This window comes from Lagenorhynchus albirostris, chromosome 16 (genome assembly GCF_949774975.1).
Source record: "Lagenorhynchus albirostris chromosome 16, mLagAlb1.1, whole genome shotgun sequence".
NCBI lineage: Eukaryota > Metazoa > Chordata > Mammalia > Artiodactyla > Delphinidae > Lagenorhynchus > Lagenorhynchus albirostris.
Genome location: NC_083110.1, coordinates 47500650 through 47521929, shown reverse-complemented (window position 1 = coordinate 47521929; position 21280 = coordinate 47500650). Strand labels below are relative to the sequence as shown.

At 39.0% G+C, this 21280-nt stretch overlaps 1 protein-coding gene across 12 annotated transcripts in view; it reads right to left on the bottom strand.

Moving 5' to 3' along the window:
• Nucleotides 1-209: 209 nt before the first annotated feature.
• STAMBPL1 (STAM binding protein like 1) overlaps nucleotides 210-21280 on the bottom strand; it is a 47883-nt gene continuing 26812 nt past the window's right edge. For 7 of the 12 annotated variants that reach the window (XM_060126479.1, XM_060126484.1, XM_060126477.1 and 4 more), the window contains 8 exons: nucleotides 20792-20867; nucleotides 18963-19058; nucleotides 16227-16584; nucleotides 15042-15166; nucleotides 12946-13083; nucleotides 7726-7838; nucleotides 6131-6230; nucleotides 4608-4931 (listed from right to left, as the gene is read on the bottom strand). In XM_060126479.1, the coding sequence (XP_059982462.1) occupies nucleotides 4875-4931; nucleotides 6131-6230; nucleotides 7726-7838; nucleotides 12946-13083; nucleotides 15042-15166; nucleotides 16227-16584; nucleotides 18963-19058; nucleotides 20792-20867 (1063 nt within the window). In that variant the 3' untranslated portion in view covers nucleotides 4608-4874. Of the gene's footprint in view, nucleotides 1993-2211; nucleotides 2740-4607; nucleotides 4932-6130; nucleotides 6231-7725; nucleotides 7839-10732; nucleotides 10838-12945; nucleotides 13084-15041; nucleotides 15167-16226; nucleotides 16585-18962; nucleotides 19059-20791; nucleotides 20868-21280 lie in introns of those variants that run through there. The other 5 variants (XR_009536128.1, XR_009536129.1, XR_009536130.1 and 2 more) reach the window with 5 other exon arrangements.

The window sequence follows — 21280 nt, the reverse complement described above, 5'->3', positions numbered from 1 at the left end:
GGTGATGGGGCTTCCCTGGTGGTGCAGTGGTTGAGAGTCCGCCTGCCGATGCAGGGGACAGGGTTCGTGCCCCGGTCCGGGAAGATCCCACATGCCGCGGAGCGGCTGCGCCCGTGAGCCATGGCCGCTGAGCCTGCGCGTCCGGAGCCTGTGCTCCGCAACGGGAGAGGCCACAGCAGTGAGGCCTGCGTACCGCAAAAACAACAACAACAACAAAAAAAAGATAGAGGTGATGGTTATACAACACTGTGAATGTCCTAAATGTCACTTAATTGTTCACTTTAAAATGGTTAATTTTATGTTATGTGAATTTCACCCCAATAAATTACTTTTTAATAAAAAAATTAAGATTATGTATTGCCCTGGAAAAAATGTCAGTAAGTACAAAGCTTTATTGCTGAAGAAAACCTGCTACATCGGTTAATTCACACACCTCATTTCTGTAGGTAATGAAACCTCGCCCAAAGTCAAGAATAGAGTAAATTCCTTCTGGTTGTTTGTTTTTCTTGTTCATCAGCCTTTATATTAGGAGGACACAAAATGGAGCTTATTTTTTGAACAACCTATAAATGCTTTTTCTTGAAAAATTGAAGAGAGGAATTTTAAACATCCTCTTGGGATTCAAGAATACAGATTCACCACTCATTACATTGACACATCTGGGATGCACCCAGATCGTGACTAATTTGAGTACACAATTTCAGTTTTTCACAGTCAATGCTGGTTAACTCGATGCAGATGAATAGTTAATCCTCCTTGACAGAGGTAAAACAAGACAAAACTAAACTAAACTATTTGCCTCCATTTGGTTTTAGAATGTCTTTTGGTCTAGATAATGCCCAAGACATTGACTTCAAACAAATTAAGTAAAGCTGGTCTGCGGTCTACAGTATTCTAATTCTACCCTCTCTCCCCCAGGGTCCTTCTCCATTTTCCTGTTTTCTCTCCCTCATCCTCTGCATCTCCCCAGACTAACTAAACTAATATTTTTGTCAGCTGCCCCCAAGAAAAATATATTCTTGCCTCGTGAAAAGCCAAGATGCTAGAAAAGGAAACAAGTTTCTTTAAAAAACAGAAGAGTTCTTTGCATTTTGGTGTCTTCACAATAAATAACAAGCTAATGTCTTCTAAGAATAAGGAGCTGAAAGTTTACCTTTCTTCCTTTATCTCTGCCAAATACATGACATTTCTCAAGCATCCTTTTCACAGAAGACATTCGCCTGCTAGAAAATTCTGCAAGACATGCTGGAAGAGAAACTTCTGCTTTCCACATTTGGGACAACTGTAGCTGGTTTTGCAACAGAAATTTCGATATAAGTCCAAACCATTATAATAAGGCAGTTTCCAGCACGACCGAAGTGGGTGCAGCAGGGAATGAATTGGGGGGAAAAATACTGAACCAATTCTAGGATGTGGCCTTAACTGATACTGTATCTCAAATATAATGCCACTTTTTCCACAAGTAAAATTCTACTAAAAAGAAACCAAGAATAACTTCAGTAGCTGAGAATAATCCACAGACATCCTGCTTTGCTCCAAGGTCTATGGAGAAGAGAATGATTTCTGCATGAAACAAAGTCATTTCCATTCCATCTCTGAGAAAAAAAGAAAACAAATTCAGTAAATATTTTTTGAGTATTATATTAGTTTGCTAGGGTGGCCATAACAAAATACCACAGACTGGTTGGCTTAAACAACAGAAATTTATTTTCTCACAGTTCTGGAGGCTGGAAGTAAGAGATCAAGGTGTTGGCAGATTTGGTTTCCTCTAAGGCCTCTCTCCCCGTAGACGGCCATCTTCTCCCTGTGTCATCACAGGGTCTTCCCTCTGTGTCTGTGTCCTGATCTCTTCTTCTTGTAAGGACACCAGTCACATTGGATTAGGGCCCCCTCTAGTGGCCAAATTTTAATTCAATTACTTCCCTAAAGGTTCTTTCTCCAAATACATTCACCTTCTGAGGTACTGGGGGCTGGGACTTCAACACGTGAATTCTGCGGGGGGGGGACACAACTCAGCCCATAACAAGTACATACCAGGTGTCAGGCACTGAGTACAAACAGACCAGCATTCAAAACCAAAGGAAATTCTCAATACTCTGTAATGACCTATATGGGAAAAGAATCTAAAAAAGAGTGGGGCCATATATATATATATATATATATATATATATATATATATATATATATATAAAACTGATACACTTTGCTGTACAGCAGAAACTAACACAACATCGTAATCAGCTATAGTCCAATAAAAATTTTAAAAAAAATACAAAGGAAGCTCAGGCGTAATTGGTTCATTTTCTACAGAAGCACAAATCTGAAAAGAAATGAACTAGCTTTGCCTTCGAAGGTAAGGAAGTGGCAAATGGGGCTCTGGAATGGATTCATATTCAAAAGAGGGAGCTGCACTGCCTGCTGGGAATGAGATCTTCCAGAGGAAGCTCTTCCAGGGAACGTCTATGGTCACACACCCACCCACTCACGCGCGCGCACACACACACACACACACACACACGCTCACACTCACACGGGCCTCCACGGTGACTCACGTGGGCTCTGCTCCCGGCCAGCCCAGCCCTCCGCGGCGTGGCCACATCTCTGATGGTTCCTCTTTCAGACACAGAACATCAGGAACTCATTCTTCCACGCAGGGCGAGTCATAGGTTTGCAGCCTCCAGGAGTCCTTCAGCTCTGTGACAAGGTCCTCCTGGGAAGTTTGGTTAGTTGGGTTTGCACCTGGCAATAAGAAAACCATACGCCCTTCAAGAGCAGCTTTTCAAACTTCGTCTCAGGCCTGAGATTCTGCGTCCCCTCGCAAGGGAATAAAAATGCCAAGAATGCCCCACTCCCTTAGGGAATAGGATATATCTTTTTAATGAAAAATGAGTTCCCTTCTAATTTGCTGTTCAGAAGCGATATAATTGGCTCTGAATGCTCAGAGTAGCTCTTTCTATTCTCTCCAGAAATCTAAGAAGCCAAATGTTCTTGGCTTTCAATTGAGTCCTTTCTATCTCTAGGTACCATTCAATGCATCGTTTTTTCATCAGACACCTCTCATTGGACACCCTCTTGGTCTACTACTGTATCTTTGGTTTCCGCTCTCAGGATATCATTCATTTCTCAACTCTCCCTAGTCCCAACAGTCATTGTTACTTGAATAAATTACATAATCTTTTCCTGTGATCAAGTATGTCAGAATATCATGCTGTCCTTAAATGCTAAGACGTCGAGGACAGCATCACTCGGGGGAAAGTGGGCTGTCCGTGGAGCCAGGCTCGCAGAGCTAATATGCCCTTAGCTGTGGAAGACTATAGACTCAAGTCCCCGTGCATTGGGCAAGCAAAGCTCTTGCTTCTGGAGTCTGGGACCTGAACTCTCCAAGCCTACAAGTTGTCATAGGCAGAAACGAGTCACTGAGCTGCCCACGGTAGGCTCTTTATGAATGAGAACTAGAGTAGAAGCTAGGTGACATGATACCTGTATTAGGGAAGAGACAAGTGGGGGCGGAATGTTATCTCGTCCAAGCACAGAGTGCAGGGAATATTCCTCCTAGGAATACAGAAATCCTTGAACTAAAAAGTGGATGCTAGTACATGCAAACAAGATCATTTAGGCAACTCAGATATAATGCCAGGAGGACAGCAAAGTCTGGGAAAGCTGAGGTTGGCACAAAAAACATTGGGAAGAGAGAAGGTTAGATCGGATCAGATTGACTTCCATTCTCTCCTTTTATTGGGGCTACATTTTCTTCATAATGTTTTCCTACCAATTCAACTTGCCAACATACTCCGTCAGTCCCCCATTCCTTCTATTAATCTATTATCTTTTGATCCAGGTAAATGCCTTTATTATCTGGGTACCAGTCACAAATTCCATTCCAAGCCTTGGTCATATTATAACTCGGTATTCATGATACCCTATTCAGTTTAAATACATTTTTCTTCCTATTCCCTATGCCTTGGTTTATATAGATACTTTAATTATGAATGTTATTTCCAAATGATTTTATTTATTCTTTTTGGTTGAGAATTATCAGTATTTCCTATACCTCATTTTTTCTCCCTGTCATCCCTATTGATTTTCACAGAAATAGGCTTTACATTTCCATCTGAGCCTTTTTTTATTCCTCTCTCAAGTGTCTCTGCTTTTAGTCCTCTAAATCAAGTTAATGAATCATCGGCTATCTCAGGTCCTCTGACACCTGGTCCCTGAGTAGAAGCTCAGGGCTCTGGTCTCCTACACTAAGATTGACTACAGACTCTGAGCCAGGATTCGCTGACACTGAAAACACACGATGGGCTCAGCTGTCTGCAGCTGTGTTTCTTCTCACATCCTTCTTTGACCACCGCAGGGAAAAGTCTCAGAAACATATGGCCTGTCTTGGAAACCCCCTGGTACTCAGAATTTCTTATGTGGAACTACATTTTACAGGAATAAAAATAATATAGCAAAACATCTAAAGCTCTGAAAACACATGCAGAGACCTCTAAAAATACAACAGTATAACTTTTAAAAATTGTGAATCACTACGTTGTACACTTAGAACTTATATAATATTGTACACCCACTATACGTCAAAAAAAAGTTAAAAAATTCCAGACATATTGTTGTTTGCGGCACAATTTATTATCTGGTCATAGTATTTGGGCACATTAATAGGTATTGATTTAACTCCATTGTAACCTCTCTTGAGACAAAGCAACCCAAAAAGAAAGCTTCAAAATGTGCAAAAGTAATAAATATCAAACTTTCTGATCTAAAATGTATAAATATAAAATGTCAGTCATTTCTGGAAACATCTTAAGAAAATCCAGCAACCACAGGTCCATGGGTAAGTGTCTGGCGTGGACGGTGCTAATCTTCGGAACATATCACCTCAGATCCAGTACGATTATTTTTATGTCTTTTACCAACACATGTTTGCATATCTAGGAAAGAAAAAATTGGCTTTACCTCATGATGTTTAACATGATTCTCTTTAGGGAGGGAGTATGGATTTCCTAATTTAAAATGTTTCTAATTTTAAAAATATTTCCACTCAGAACAAATACAATCGTACGTATTCATTTTCAACAAGAAGAAAATGTTTACAAAAGGTGCAAGTAATTTTCATTTTAAATAAATTCTAAGTTCAAAATACTTTCTCTGACGTCACAGCCAGGGAACAGCCAAGCAAACAGAAAAGGACTCAAATAACGTTACTTTGGGGCTATACAAAGCTAATCAAAAAAATAGGATTACAGTTTTCATTGAACTGTTATGAAAAACTAATTTGGCCATATCAAGCAGAAATAATTCAGGACACATTTAATATCATTTTCTTTAATAATCGTTTGCTTGCTGGGACCCTGGAGAAAACTGTTAATTGTTTAAGTATCACACAGATATGTAAATGGAAAGGAAACTTTATGTATAATCAACTCTGTTACAGAAATACTGTCATTCTTTTGTAAGTAAATAGTAATGACAAGAAATCAGAAGAAAATACAAAGATTGCTTAATTTTATGAGATAAGAAAATTCCAAAGTAAGCAATAAAGTGTTTTACCCTATATTATATTGCTACTATTTCTCTCCTTAAAAAAAAAAAAAAAAAGAGGCTTATGTGTTTTATAGCTGGAAGTCTCTACCTCTTAATCTCCTTCACCTATTTCACCTGCAAACCCCCTTCCCTCTGGCAACCACGCATTTGTTCTATTTATGACTCTGTTTTGTTTTGTTTTTTAGATTCTACATATAAGTGAAATCATATGGTATTTGTCTTTCTCTGTCTGACTTATTTCACTTAACATAATACCCTCTAGATTCATCCACGTTGTCGCAAATGGCAAGATTTCATTTTCTTATGGTTAATATTTCATTGTGTGTACGTATATATCTCACATCTTTTTAAGCCACAGGGGTGTAATATATAGCGTAAGGAATATGGTCAATAATATTTTAATAACTTAGTATGGGGACAGATGGTTACTAGACTTACCATGGTGATCATTTCATAAGGTATGAAAATGTCACTATATTGTATACCTGAAAGTAACATATTACATCAACTATTTTCAATCAAAAAAAAAAGGAGGGGGTGAAAAATAAACACTATGTGCAAAAAATAACCAACATTGTCTACTCACACTGAACAGCCTGGGGTCCTTGGTGTGTGGATGAAAGCCCTTCTTTTTACAAGCGGAAACCTCAAGCATGCCAGCACTGGTGAGCCTGAAGATGCCGGTGCTAAGTTTCAGAGTGAAAAAAAGGTACAAAAATTAAGGATCATTTGGGCTTTCCAGATGCTTTCATTTGAATGGCACAAGCATACATATTCTTCAAATGGAATGGAGAAAGAAACGACACACTAAAAATTCTACAGTGATTTTTTTAAACTAGTGTTGTGCTGACGGCCTAGAGGAAGACTGAAGAGACCAATGCTACTGCCAAGTGCCTGAACTGCTGCTGTGTGAGACCTTGGGAGAAAAGCTGAGACCCCATAGGAGGAAACTGCAGGTGATGGATATTTCTAATTTCTCTAATACATGCATATCTCATTTTATTGTACTTCACTTTATTGCACTTCGAAGATACTGCATTTTTACAAATTGAAGGTTTGTGGCAAGTCTGCATTGAGCAAGTCTACTGGAGCCATTTTCCAGTATTTGCTCACTTCACATCTCTTTGTCACATTTTGGTAATTCTCACAATATATCAAACTTTTCCATTATTATATTTGTTATGGTAAAGTGTGATCAGTGATCTATGACTCGCTGAAGACTCAGATGATAATTCGCATTTCTGAGCAATAAAGTATTTTTAAATTAAGGTATGTACATTGTTTTTTTAGACATAATGCTACTGCACACTTAATAGTCTGCAATGTAAACATAACTTTTATATGCACTGGGGAACCAAAACATTCATGTGACTCACTTTATTGTGTCAGTTGCTTTATTGTGGTGATCTGGAACTGAACCTGCAATATTTCTGAGAAATAAATAGTATTTATAGCTGCAGCAAATATTTACTGAGTGCTGGCTGTAGTGCCAGGCACTATGCTAAGCCCTTTAAGTAGACTATCATCTAGTTTCACCTTCACATCAATCTGTGATGGATAAGTATCAGGGATGAAGAGACTGAGGGTCACAGTGGTCAGGTATCAAACCGGGATTCCAGTATCAGTTTGTCTGATTCCTCTGCTCATAATCGTGCTATGATAGTCACTGTCCTCCACATTTAGGAAAGTTTTGGAGATAATTAAGCTAAGGCTGGGAATTTTCTTCTCTCTCTTTTTTTTTTTTTTTTTTGGTGGGGGGCCGAACGATTCATCATGTGGGATCTCAGTTCCCGGACCAGGGATGGAACCTGTGCCCCCTGCAGTGGAAGCGCAGAGTCCTAACCACTGGACCGCTAGGGAAGTCTCCAAGGCTGGAAATTTTCTCACAGCAGAAATCATACAATAGAACTAAGATCTCAGATGGCAAACTGGAATAACATCTGCTTTATCCACTTCAAGGTCATGTAAAGAAGGAAAACCAGTAATTCTACCACGGAAAGGACCTTTAAAAGCAAAAGATGGCAGACCTACAAGTTATGGAAGCCAGCGGGCACCAGTCTCTTTTTCCCAAGGGCATGGTTTGCCTACTTATCCAAGTGCTACAACCTGGTGTGTGGACACACCTGAACCTAGCAGACCCAGACAAAGCCTTACTTGAACCCTCTCAATAGCCACACTTACTCTTTATGCTTCGGTGAACAGACAATGGCAATGGCCTCTGGCAACATGAGCTGATAAGAACAGTGAGTGTGGAGGTCAACACTGGATAAGAACGCAGTTTGGGTTGGATGTGTCTATAAAAAGAAAAGAGGACACTCTTATTGGACAATCCTATTGGACAATTAATAGCTGAGTGCTGGCCAAAGTCAGAGCCCATGCCAAGAAAAAACTCTAGTTATTTGCTTTTTCTTTTTTACCATCATTAATCAAATGAGGATTCTGAAAATGTCTTGCTGACATAATCCTTCCCTTTATGCGTCTATAGAATAACTACAACTTTGAGAAGAGGCTCTTGGGAGCGTTTATGTACTTTCTGCTTATTAGGATAACATAAAACTGAAAATTTGCCAAAGCCTTTACATAGATCTTCATTTAATCATCACAACTCATCTGGGAGATATTTAGTGTCTCAGTTTTACGTACAAGGATCCTGAGACTCCTTTAAGGAACTTGCTTGCAAGGAGCACAACTGTGACTGGAAACCCAGAGACACTTATATACAACACCGCGGACATAAAAGGAAAAGTTTCGCTGAATATTCCACACTATGCTGGTATCCCTTCATGGATCCCCATTCCCTACAGATGAGGGAACAGAGCTCTCCAAGGTGTTGAAGATGTTTGGGACTCATCTCGCATGACGGGAGGGAAGGGGAGACTATAAATTAAAAGAGCTGTCTTCCAGGTTTGGGGCTATATACAGACCTGTGTTTAGGAGAGACAAACACATGCACCCACATGATTTGTAATTCACAGTAAACCCCAACCACCCTTGAAAAAGGGATGCAACCACTTAAATCATGTATCCAACATCCTCGTCATGCTGGGTCCTGGCTCCATCACTCCCTAGTTGTATGACACTGCAAAGATTCCATAACCTCCTCATGCCTATTTCAGCAATTGTAAAATAAGGATAATAATCATTTTCTTCATGGGATTGTTATGAAACTTAAATGAGACAATCCATGTAAAATTCTTAAAACAGTGCCTAGCACAGAGATAGGAATCAAAATCATTTGCTTTTATGATTGCTGTTGTTATTGCTGTTTTTATTGTAATGTTGTCATTTTTTAAATTTAATTTTTATTTTATATCGAAATATAGTTGATTTACAATGTTGTGTTAGTTTCAGATGTACAACAAAGTGATTTGGTTATACATATACAGATATCCATTCTTTTTCAAATTCTTTTCCTATATAGGTCATTACAGAATATTGAGGAGAGTTCCCTGTGCTATACAGTAGGTCCTTGTTGATTATTTTATATATAGTAGTATGTATATGTTAATCCCAAACTCCAAGTTTATCCCTCTGCCCCTTTCCCCTTTGGTAACCATAAGTTTGTTTTCTATGTCTGTGGGTCTATTTCTATTTTGTATATAAGTTCATTTGTATCATTTTCTTTTAGATTCCATGTATGTGATATCATATGATGTTTGTCTTTCTCTGTCTGGCTCACTTCACTTAGTATGATAATGTCTAGGTCCATCCATGTTGCTGTAAATGGCATTATTTCATTCTTTTTCATGGCTGAGTAATATTCCATTGTATATATGAACCACATCTTCTTTATCTATTCCTCTGTCGATGGACATTTAGGTTGCTTCCATGTCCTGGCTATTGTAAATAGTGCTGCAATGAACATTGGGGTGCATGTATCTTTTTGAATTATGGTTTTCTCCAGATATATGCCCAGGAGTGGGACTGCTAGATCATATGGTAGTTCTATTTTTAGTTTTTTAAGGAACCTCCATACTGTTCTCCATAGCAGTTGTACCAATTTACATTCCCAGCAACAGTGCAGGAGGGCTCCCTGTCTCCACACCCTCTCTAGCATTTACTGTTTGTAGACTTTCTGATGATGCCCGTTCTGACTGGTGTGAGGTGATACTGCATTGTAGTTTTGACTTGCATTTCTCTAATTTAGCGATGTTAAACATCTTTTCATGTGCTTTTGGCCATCTGTATGTCTTCATTGGAGAAATGTCTATTTAGATCTTCTGCCCATTTTTTGATTAGGTTGCTTGTTTTCTTGATATTAAGCTACATGAGCTGTTTGTATATTTTAGAGATTAATCTCTTGTCAGTTGCTTCATTTGCAAAAATTTTCTTCCATTCTGTGGGTTGTCTTTCCTTTTGTTTATGGTTTCCTTTGTTGTGCAAAAGCTTTTAAGTTTAATTAGGTCCCATTTGTTTATTATTTATTTATTTATTATCTTTTTTTTTTTTCCATTACTCTAAGTGGTGGATCGAAAAAGATCTTGCTGTAATTTATGTCAGAGAGAGTTCTGCCTATGTTTTCCTCTAAGAGTTTTATAGTACCCCATCTTACATTTAGGTCTTTAATCCATATTGAGTTTATTTTTGTGTATGGTGTTACAGAGTGTTCTAATTTCATTCTTCTACATGTAGCTGTTTTACACTTTTGCCAGCACGTCTTATTGAAGAGACTGTCTAATGTTGTCATTATTAACTAGAGAGCATAGGCCCGTAGAAATCGCTTCATGCCTTTACACATAACTATGATCTGTTGAAGAAATGCAAGATTTCAAAACCCCTTTCTACTTTATTTAATAAAATGAAGGTAAAATCCATTGATACCTATTTATAGAAAGATAAATGTCCGGCAGGGAAAAAATAACTATTGGTCTGCATAGACCTAGATCAACTGAAGAACAGAAATTAACTTTTAAGGCCCAAATCTTTAGTGAGGGCATGAGTGGGAGAGTCTGACTGCCTGTTACCTGATTCAGTGAAAACCTTCTATTCATACATAGAGCCTTCTATGCCTTGATGAAAAAGTAAGAAGTGTTCAAAGAAGCTCTAGTGCTATGGAGGCAGCAAGCAGATTGTCAAACAGATGAATCACTTTCCCTTCAACTTATTTCCAGACTGAATGCACACTGTTAAGACCTTCTGTCGTTTGTTTGTTTTTTCATTGTTTCTGTTTTGTGTCTTTGTGTTGCACCTTAAGATATTCTGAGTCCTTCATTTCTGCCAAGAGGAATCACTCCAGCTCCAATAAGGACAGCTCTCCCATGGGAGAATGGTGCTCCAATCCCATGCCCCCATTCTATGGAGATAAAAATGATGATGATGATGGTAATGACGATGATGACAACATCAGCAGCTGATGCCATTTATCACAATTGAATAACATGCCAGGCACTGAACTAATCACTTTTCCATGAATTAATTTTACAAGATGAGATGAGTGCTGTTATTATCCCCATTTTACCAGATGAGGAAACTGAGCTAAGCAGAAGAGTAAATAACATGCTTAAGGGCATAGAACTAGTTAAGCTGAGACGTCTAAATTGAAATCCAGATCCATCTGATTCTGATTCAACCTTTCTTTCCGATGACAAATTTATATCCAAAAAATGTTAGCTCTGGAATTTGCTGCTATCGTTATGCCAATAAAGACCATCACAAAAAGTCATTACAACCACTGAAGTTTAGAAATACAACATGTTACTGATTTCATTGAACCACAACAATCTGACATGGTAAAATTTTAAAAAAGCAAAGTCTTAGGATTCAAAAATTATGCTAAATTCATTATTTAAATGACTTCATTGTTGCATACATTATATGTACATGTCATAAGGGAAAATCTTTTGTTTCTGATCTGGGAAATGTTTTATGAGATAAACTAACACTGACTTTTCAACATAAGCGTAATTTAACTGTCATTCTTTCTCAGTTTATGTTACAATTGCTTTGCTACAATTTGTTTTCCTTTAAAATGCATTCTGTTACATCAAACTAAATAATGCCTTTAAAATGACCCAATTTCTAAGCAAACGGTAAGGCGCATACTGGTAAGGAAAACAAACAGACATACAGAAAATTTTTGCAAAGTCTTCATTATAAATAATTTCTTGTATTTGAGAGGTGATTTATAGTTTTCAAAGGGCTTTCACATCTAGTATGTTGCTTACAGCTCACACAAATCGGTGAGGGAGAGAAGGCATTCATTAGCTCTGCTGGATCAATGAGGGAACCTGGAAACAGGACGCTAAGAGTCCTGATCGAAGGACTGTACAGGCAGACAGTAATTTGCAGGTGGAGCTAGGACTAGTCTCCTCTGCCCTCCTGAATTACAAAACACCAAACGCTTGGTGATTGTGTGTGTTTGTGTGTGTGTGTGTGTGTGTGTGTGTGTGTTGAGATGTGGGTGAGGATGTGTGTCCTGCCCCTCCTCAATACTTCTCTATAAAGCAAGTAAAATAAAAAATGGCTCCTTCTCACTCTTCAGAGGCCCTTGGAGGTCCCTAGGATGTGCCCTGGAAACCCTGACTAGCATCTCATGCCGTGAGATGACTTGTTCCTACCCCAGGCCCAGATGCGTGAGACTGAATGGAAAAATGTCCCCAGATAGATGAAACCATGGATAGGAAAAGTACACTATCATCACCAAATACCATCAGCTACAATATTCTGAGTTCCTAGAAAAAATGTGCTAAGAAATTCACTGACATTATCTCACTGTCACATGAAGTCCATTATTATGGTCCCCATTTTATGGATGATAAAGTGATGCTCAGATTGCTTAAATAACTTGAATAATAGTGAATTCTTAGCAGAGCTGATATTTAAACTCATGTCTTTTGATGTGTAAGCCCTTTCCTGCTCCTACGGTGGCCTGGTGGATGTTGGAACCCAATGTTTTTGGCCCTACTCCGAGGCTGTTTATACAGTGACGCATACATCCTTGGCCTGTAGGGGAGGTGAAGTGGAGGGTAAGGTCCCTATTTGATATGTACAAACACCTTTTTAAAAGAGACCTTTTCAGAAATTTTCTTAAAATAATTTACTTTAGACCCACAGCCATGGGAAAGAGAATGTTATTAATTGTCTAATCATATTAGTTAAATATCTGCCTAGGTCTCCATTAGACTACATAAAATCATCAAAACAAGTCAGCTGATTTCCAAATGTTTATCTCTCTTCCAACTTGGGATGGTAGGAAAGAGCATACTATAGCCCTCTCCAAATCTGGATTTGACAGATGTAGACACGGCCTAACATTGAAGAAAATGCTTTAAAACGATGACATTTATTCCACTTGAAAATTTTTAAAATAAGAAACTATTTCTTAAGCTAAACTTCCTCCAGAAGGAGAACAGCCTGCCAAAAAATAAATAAATAAACTGAAACCCCAAATGTGAAACATACATGGATCCATCCCAGAGTGAGGAGATTGTGTTGATCCTGAACACCGAATAATTCTTCTACATTCTCCACGTCACAATAGTCTGGTCCTGCAGACTGTTTTGGCACGATTAAGTGGGTAATAGTAAATTCATTATGCGTCTGAAAAACAAATAGCAAAGAGAATAATAAGCATCTGACAGGAAAAAAAAAGCCTGAGTAGGAAGTATAATGTTTTAACAAGACTAGAAAGTGCCCACCACTTACATCATCATCCTCTCACCCCGACCCATCACAATTCAAAAACAAAGCCCCACACCTGAACACGGATCATCTGCCCAAAATTTGAGAGTCAGTTGTTTGGAGCCTGAAACCCATTTTCACAATATAAAATGTATCATAAATAGGAATTAGCATCCTGGGCTGGTCCCTGGAAGTTCAGCTAGTAAATAATGGTGTGTTATATTACATCTGCAGTGGAAAAAATCAGAACAGAACAGTAGCAGGTTTATTTGGCGGGGAGATGCTAAGTAAATAATCTTGTGGTTTTATTGAAGGACACTTCTAAGGTTTGTGAAGGTTGATGGTCTTGTTTTTAGTTTATTGTTATTTAATTTCGCGTGAAGATTTACAACTTTCTTCTACTATGGGGGGAGGGGTTGGGGGGTGGAATTCACTGGGATTTTCCATAATTAAGGTAATGTTTTGGATTGGCAATTAGATAAAGAGAAAGGAAAAACAAATTGCCCCCCTTAGGTAAAAGATAAGAGTTGAAAGGAAGAGGGTTGTAAAGTAGTGATAGGATCCTCAGAAAAAAGAAGTTTGTGTGCTGAGGAGCTGTCCATCCTTGCCCAGCACCATCTTGTCTCTAGTCTTAGGGCACTTCTGCAAACTGGGCCCTATTCCTTTGGCCTTGATTACAACACTTCTCTCCATCCCAGCTCCTCCTTTCATGGCTAACTTTATGTATTCTAAACGTATGTAGTATAAACATCGGCTTTCAAGGAACCCCTTCTTGACCCTCCCAGGCAGGGTTTCCCAGTTACACCTTCCCATGATACCCTGCACTTCCACTGAGAGCACCCAGCTCCATTTATAATTAATCATCTCTCTGGTTCTTTATAAGCATCACACGGCAAAGACTGAGGCTGTCGTAGGTGACTGAATGCCTGTCTGATGAAGGAATGAATGAAGAATGAATCAATGAATGAGTGACTCAAACTAAGTACAAAAGGTGGTGTTGGGGAAGAAGCATCTATAGCATACTGCCCCCTGCAGGGCAAAGAAGGTGGCTGTGGGGAGGAGATGGCAGGTCACTCTCCTTTGCTTGTCTCCTGTGTTTCTTCTGCCCTGGGGGAAACGTGATGATGCAACGCTAGAATACAGTAGGAGAATGTGTGTTGAATGAAACATCCTATTCAGTTAAATAACAGTTTCCAAGTAAATGTTTAGGGATGAAAATGTGTCTGGACTTAGAAACATAAACTGATACCCCACAGAGGGTACAAAGGCACTTCCAAAGAAACATTGTTCCTCTTTCTTGAAGTAGATTAAATGTATCTTCTCTCTTTTATCTCCTTCTAGTTTGATATTGTCTTTCATCACTTATTTCTGATAAAATCTTCCATACTTAAATATGACCTGTGCTATAAGATTGCAGTTTGTTGAAACTACTGCCTTAAAGAAAACAACAAAACCCTAGCTTTATTCTGCATGTATCTGAAAAAGGGTGGCGAGATTATACCTACCACAGACAAAAGCAGGTTGAGTTAATCATAGGAATATATGTGAAACTAACAATTGCAACGGAAATTTGATTCAGGAAACTAGATGGTTCTGGAAATGAAAGCCACCCTTTTTCTAAACAAAGATTTAACTTATGGTTTGATTAGTTAGTTCTTTACAATAAACTTTCATAGTATCTCTGAAATTTTACAATCCATTTTCTAGAAGGATAATTCCATTAATAATGACAGTAGTTTTATGAAATTAATCTATATTAAGTTAATTTCATAATGTTTACGAAACTTAGGATGCTTTTGCTCTGCTCAGCTTATCACAAGAAAGCCAGCTCCACTGAAAGTATCCTGTGCAGGGAAGATATGAAACAAAGACCATACCAGTTTCCCACAGAGTATTCCACAGGTTTCTATTCCTCTCACTGTATTAGATTCTGCCAGGAGCAGAAATCTGTGGCAAAGATCTCTTGATAAAACGACGTATCTCAGTCCTTCAACCACTAAATCTAAGAAACAGAAAAGGGAGAAAAGACAAAAAGAAGAAACCTTACATCCCATCCTTCAAAACTGTTTTTAGCAAGTGACTGCAGGTAAATATAAATTTCAAAAATGAAATAATCAGGTGCTCCACTTTCTGTATTTCATTTTAAAACTTGTAAAAGTGAACATTGACTAGAAGGAAGGTAAAATTACCCCTTGCGTATAAATTATTTGTCTACAAGTGGGAAGGTGCAAGCACGTTTACATCTTTGTGCCTTATATCAACTATTTACATGTATGTGTGTGTTTTCTTTTGGCACAAAGTGCACAGGCTGCATAGAATACATCTCATATTCTATAAGTGGTAGGATTAATCTTTTTTGTGTTTGCCATGTGTTACTTATATCTTATGAAAGTTGGTGATCATTAGGTAAGAGCACCATGTTTTTTGAGATAATTGGCAGTAGAGTAATTTATAAAATGGTTGCTTATCATAACTCTTTCAAAATAAATGGAAATATAAATTCCACTTAACAGTGTCTGCTGGGAAATTTTCCCGTTTGGTTTTGGAAAGCTGCCAGCACTGATGTAGCGGTCCAGGCAGCACTAACTTTTGGCAGAAACACATAACCCCTTTGGAGGTTAACACCCATGTGTACAGATCCTCCTGGGCCAGGGCAACGCTAAATATTTAAATTTAATGACTGAACAAGGTTCTGAACAAACAAGTTTTCCAGCATCTCCTTTCCTCTCCAGTGTGTTTACCTTTAGGATTCAGTGCTTCTTGGTCAAAATACGTGAATGGAAAAAAAAATGCTTGGAATTTTTCTCTCTTAAGATCTCTGTACCACGATCAAATACAGTGCTGTTTATCATGGAGCCTCTGTTCTACCAGGGGGTAAATCACGTTTCCGGAATTCTGAGGTTACATATAGCAAAAGTCAGGTGATATTGTCATTCACACCACATCATGTAGGGGAACTACCACAACTAACAATAAAATGAGGGGACCCCTCCCAGATGTCACAGAAATATGGTTCCACTAGAGGAGATTCCACGTCTTGTGGGGTGCATTTCCTCACTTACTCTGAACAGCACTTAGAGTTGCAGCTGGCTTTAAGGCCCTGTTTACGGGAGGCGAGTGGCCAGCGTAATTGGTTGCATCACTTTTATTAGGCTGATCTGCAAATACATTCAGCAAGGAATTGTTCTGGTGTGTGGAAAAGCAGGACAAAGCACTCCCATCAATCTGCTCTGACTGCGCTGGAGTTTCCTGGCTTCGCATCTGACTCCGGGCTAATTCTTGCTTCTTGAGCTGATCTTCGAAAAACAAGAACTGCTCCGATTCTAGCTGCTGCTGGCGCATCTGAGCGATCCGCTTCCTTTCTGCCTCTATCAATCTCTGATGCTCCAGTTTTTTGAGAATTTCAGCTTTATATTTGTTCTAAAAAAATGTGGTTGCCAGAAGAAAAGGTTAGTTTCCAAGGCAAAAGCATCCAACTGGGATTAGACAGTTTCAATCTTCTAGCAGACGGAGAGACACAGCTAGATACTGCGATATGCCCACAGGGACACTCCTGAGACTGCCAGGAAAATATGTAACATCGTGGCAAAAGCCCCTTAATCTGATGACAGGAGCAGTTCTAAATCCACTCACATTTTACCAGAGACGGGCCAGGACAATCGAGTTCCCTCCACCCTCCTGTGCTTTTAAATATTAGGAATCAAAGTCAGGATTGTCTGCACAGCCTGACTGATCAGACCATACCTCAGAAATACTTATATCACCCTGGACTGCACTGTCCAATATAGTAGCCACTAGCTACATGTGACTACCTAAGTTTAATTCAAATGAAATGAAATTAGAAATTCAACTCCTCAGTTCTCACTAGCCACACGTAAAGTACCACGGGCTAGTGCCTCCCATATCAGAGAGTGCCAAATAGAGCATTTCCGTCATCATACAAAGTTCTGTGGGACAGTGCCACCCTAGAAGCTTTTGCATTTGACTCTATAACTCATACTGCTGGAACTTTATGGAGAAGGGGGAATCACTAACAAATGGTTCTCAGAATGTGGTCCAATCAACTCTATCAAAACACACTACTAGGAGTTCTGTTAAACATGAAGATTCCCAAGCTCCCCAGTCTTAACAAAAATATCCAGGCATTATTAGGTCAAAGAATAAATCTTTTTTTTTTTTTTTTGCGGTACGCGGGCCTCTCCCTGTTGTGGCCTCCCGCTATTGTGGCCTCTCGCGTTGCGGAGCACAGGCTCCGGACGCGCAGGCTCAGCAGCCATGGTCCCACGGGCCCACGGGCCCAGCCGCTCCGCGGCATGTGGGATCTTCCCAGACCGGGGCACGAACCCGTGTCCCCTGCATCGGCAGGCGGACTCTCAATCACTGCGCCACCAGGGAAGCCCCCAAAGAATAAATCTTTAACAAGCTTCCCAAATAATTCTGATGAAAACTAGACTTTGGGAGCTACTATAAGGCAGGGGTGAGGTGGGGGACAGAGCTTACAGCAGTGTAAGCTGACATCATATCAGCTTACACTTTGATATGCACTCTGGGTCTTGTTATAGAGCAGACTGGCCTTCAGCAGGTCTGAGGTGGGGCCTGAGAATCTGCATTCCAACAGGCTCCCCGGTGATGTGAGTGTTGCCTGTAGCAAAGGCTTATCAGTGTGTCTGTTCGTCTGTCCAAGGCATAAAGCCTGCCATTCCATCCCCCAAAGATTTCTACATGTCATATACTTGGGATCCTACTGTGGACTAGGAAGTAACTGGTGTCACCAAAGGCAGACCAGGTAACAACTGCTGAGGCCGCTCCTCCCAGAGCGCTCCTGAGAAGACCAGCATGCACATTGCTGAGTAGGGAAGGGAGCTTAACTGGGCTGTTAAAATAAATCCCTTCCTGCTGTTCTGTCCAAGCCGCCAAAATCACTTTTATCTTTCATAGTTCAAATCAAATCATCAGTAACCACACTGCAGGAAATCTTCTCATCTCAACATGCCTTCTGTCACTCAGTGCAAACAGCTCACTCAAACCTGCCTTCTAGCTATACCAAAGGAAGCAGAGAAGGCCTGTGACCACACTCCGAGGTAACAAGATTGGACTGAACTGAGAGTCAGTAAAAGTGACAACTTCCAAAGCACATAAACACATAGCCAAACAAAAAAGCAAAACAACCTTTATCATTATGCTGTAAACATTAAGAGTTCAAGTGTTGAACTGGAGTATCTTATAGACTGACTGGTCAGCTTCTTCTTTCAATGCCCTTCAGTCTCAGACATCATTTTCATTTTCACTCTCTATTTAATAAGAATCCAGGAGCCATCACCCCTTGGTGATATGATTACATTTCACTCATATGGTTAGCCATTATTCCATCTGATGTTATACTGATTACAATATTTAAGAATCAAATTCACATTTCCAAGGCATACGTAATTAGACACATCAGAAACCATATACTGTTCTCCCTACCGCTCTTACTGTCTCCTTTCATTGCTAAAACGCAGCCATCTGGCTCAAGATTACATTGGCAAGAGTTGGTCAAAAAGCTCTGCTTAAATCACTGTAAGAAGTCTATTTCCTAATGCTTCACTTTATTAGATGTTGACAGGAAATAAAAATACCACATCCTTGGTGCAAGTGCTTAACCAGGATATCAACATGAATTTTTTACGGGTTTTACGTCACTGTATTTTTAATTTTTAATTTGAATGCATACGACATTTGAAAAACTCATTAAAATGAAATTCAAAAAATATTTGCACAGAAAACAGTCATGCAATAAATGTATCAACTGAACTTACTTCGCTTTGCAAATATTCTTGGTATTCTACGTTATATTTCTTTAAAAGGTCCTTTTTCAATTCATCTGTCCTTGGGAATGCAATCTCCTTCAGTTTCTTTTAAAAAATATATATATACATATTGATTAGTGGGATTTTCAGTATAGTCAGCTTTCAGATCATCAGCTGAGAAAGAAAAACAGCTGGTATGTGCATTAGAAATCAAGACACAAGTAACCAAAGATGATCGCGGAAAAATCAATCTTTTCTAGGGCTCCAAAATATAACTTTTCAGTAGAGAAGAGAAAAAATTATCCCCTTTGTAAGACCTTTATCGACTTCACTGGTTAGATAAGCATTTTGTTTAGTAGGTACCTCATTTTTAGGTAGCGGGTTTGTAACCGCACATTCCACGGTAGGTAAATTTTATGGCATCATAGTTAGAAGGGACCTCAGAGAACACCGTAAGTAGGGATCCCTAGTCTTAACAGACTGTAAAAAGGAGCTAAGGCACTTTTTATAAAAATATAGATTCCCAGGCCTAACCCAAGACCTACTGAGACAACATGTTTAGAGAAGGGATTGGAATCTGGATCTCAAACAATTTCCCAGTGATCATAATTTAGGAAAATCTGATACAGTCCAAGCACCCACCAGCCCCGCCTTTGTAGAGATGAGGAAACAAAGGCCTAGAGGGATTGAAAGGCTTGTCCAATGTCATACAACTAGCTAATGGCCTCATTAGGACTAAAACTCCTAACTCTAGCCAATCTTTTGTCATCCATCCATCCATCCATCCATCTATCCATCCATCCATTTATTCAAGCACAAACAGAAAATGTATATGCTTTTGGAGAATTCTTTCCCTACAAGTAAAAATAAGAATAACCCTAAATTAGAGTAAAAGATTCACCTTGGCAGCCTAAGACCTTGGTTTCCATACAGAATTTTCTGAGTTTACGTGAACAAGAGAATTGAGGGGAAATGCTACTCAAAGGCCTGATAATGAATGACCCTTCAGATAGTGTACAGAAATTTTAAAATGTAGATGACCATTTGACAAAAATTTGTGTTCTGCTTACAGACACCCCCAGGCCTGACATAGCTGGTAAGAAAGCTTTTATTCTGTTATGTGGTAAAAAGGTTTTTGAGAGTAATTTAAAATGTCATACTGTGATTGACTTTGTACATTGTTTTACCTTCCATCATATAAAATCAATCCAAACTACTTAAGACAAATGGAAAACATTTAAAAATGTTATCTAAAAGGATATATTCTTAGCTAATGATATTTGGAACTATATATGCAGCAAATGTTGATGGTAAATAAATACATTTCAACAACCTTCTTTTTCCTTTGGAATATTTCAGGCCACTCACTAAACACTTTGTTGTCTCATAGGCTAGTACTAATAAGAAGAAAATGACTAGAACTTTGTGGCTGCCTTAATAATCAACACTGATATTCAAATAGGTTTTGGGTTCAGAATTGTATGGAATAATCAAAACCAGCCAAAATGACTGTCTCAAATAAGTATGGGGAAATAGACAACCATTCTCTCAATCTCTGGGAGGAATCATAAAATAATTCCTTCTTCACGTCTTAATATGATTAAGTACATTCTTGATCTTTTTCTTTTTTTTTTTTTTTTTCTCGTTTCAAGTAGACATCCCACAGTAATGATGATTAAAGGTCTAGGAAGAGATCGAAACATCATAGCTAATGGAATGAATCTTTTGTGCTTAAACTCTTGAGAGGATGAGACAGAGGAGGAGAGGAAGGGGATGAATCAATAATGGATACTTGTGGAACATTTGAACCCCCCGGGGGAGAGTCTATCCCACAATACCTTCATAATATCCTGCTTTTCGGGTACTGCACATTGCTGGTAATCTCGATGGTTAGGAAGCTTTTCTACAAACAAACTGCAGAAAAAGAAAACACGTCCTTAGCATTAAATGACAGAAAAAGCTCAATGATGGCTTCTAATTTGAGAATGAGCCTCCTTTTCAAAAAGGACATGGTTAATAACATTATTTAACCTATATTCTTTCCATTTGCCTTTCCATCAAAGGTTGGCCCAAGTATGATTTTGGCATTACAGGGTAGTTAACTGTAAGCACTGAGGTTAAGAGAGTTAAAGTTGGGATGCTCCCTGAAGAGACCACATCACTTTGGTTTTTCTGAGGTCTTTGGCACTATATCCCACTTGAGCATCATTTTACTTATGTGTAGTGCTGGCAACACTGAGGATCACGTGAAAATGTAAGAGTTTGGAAAGATGGATGTAACCCCTTCTCACCATTGAAAGACTCAAAGGGCCACTGATGAATCAGTA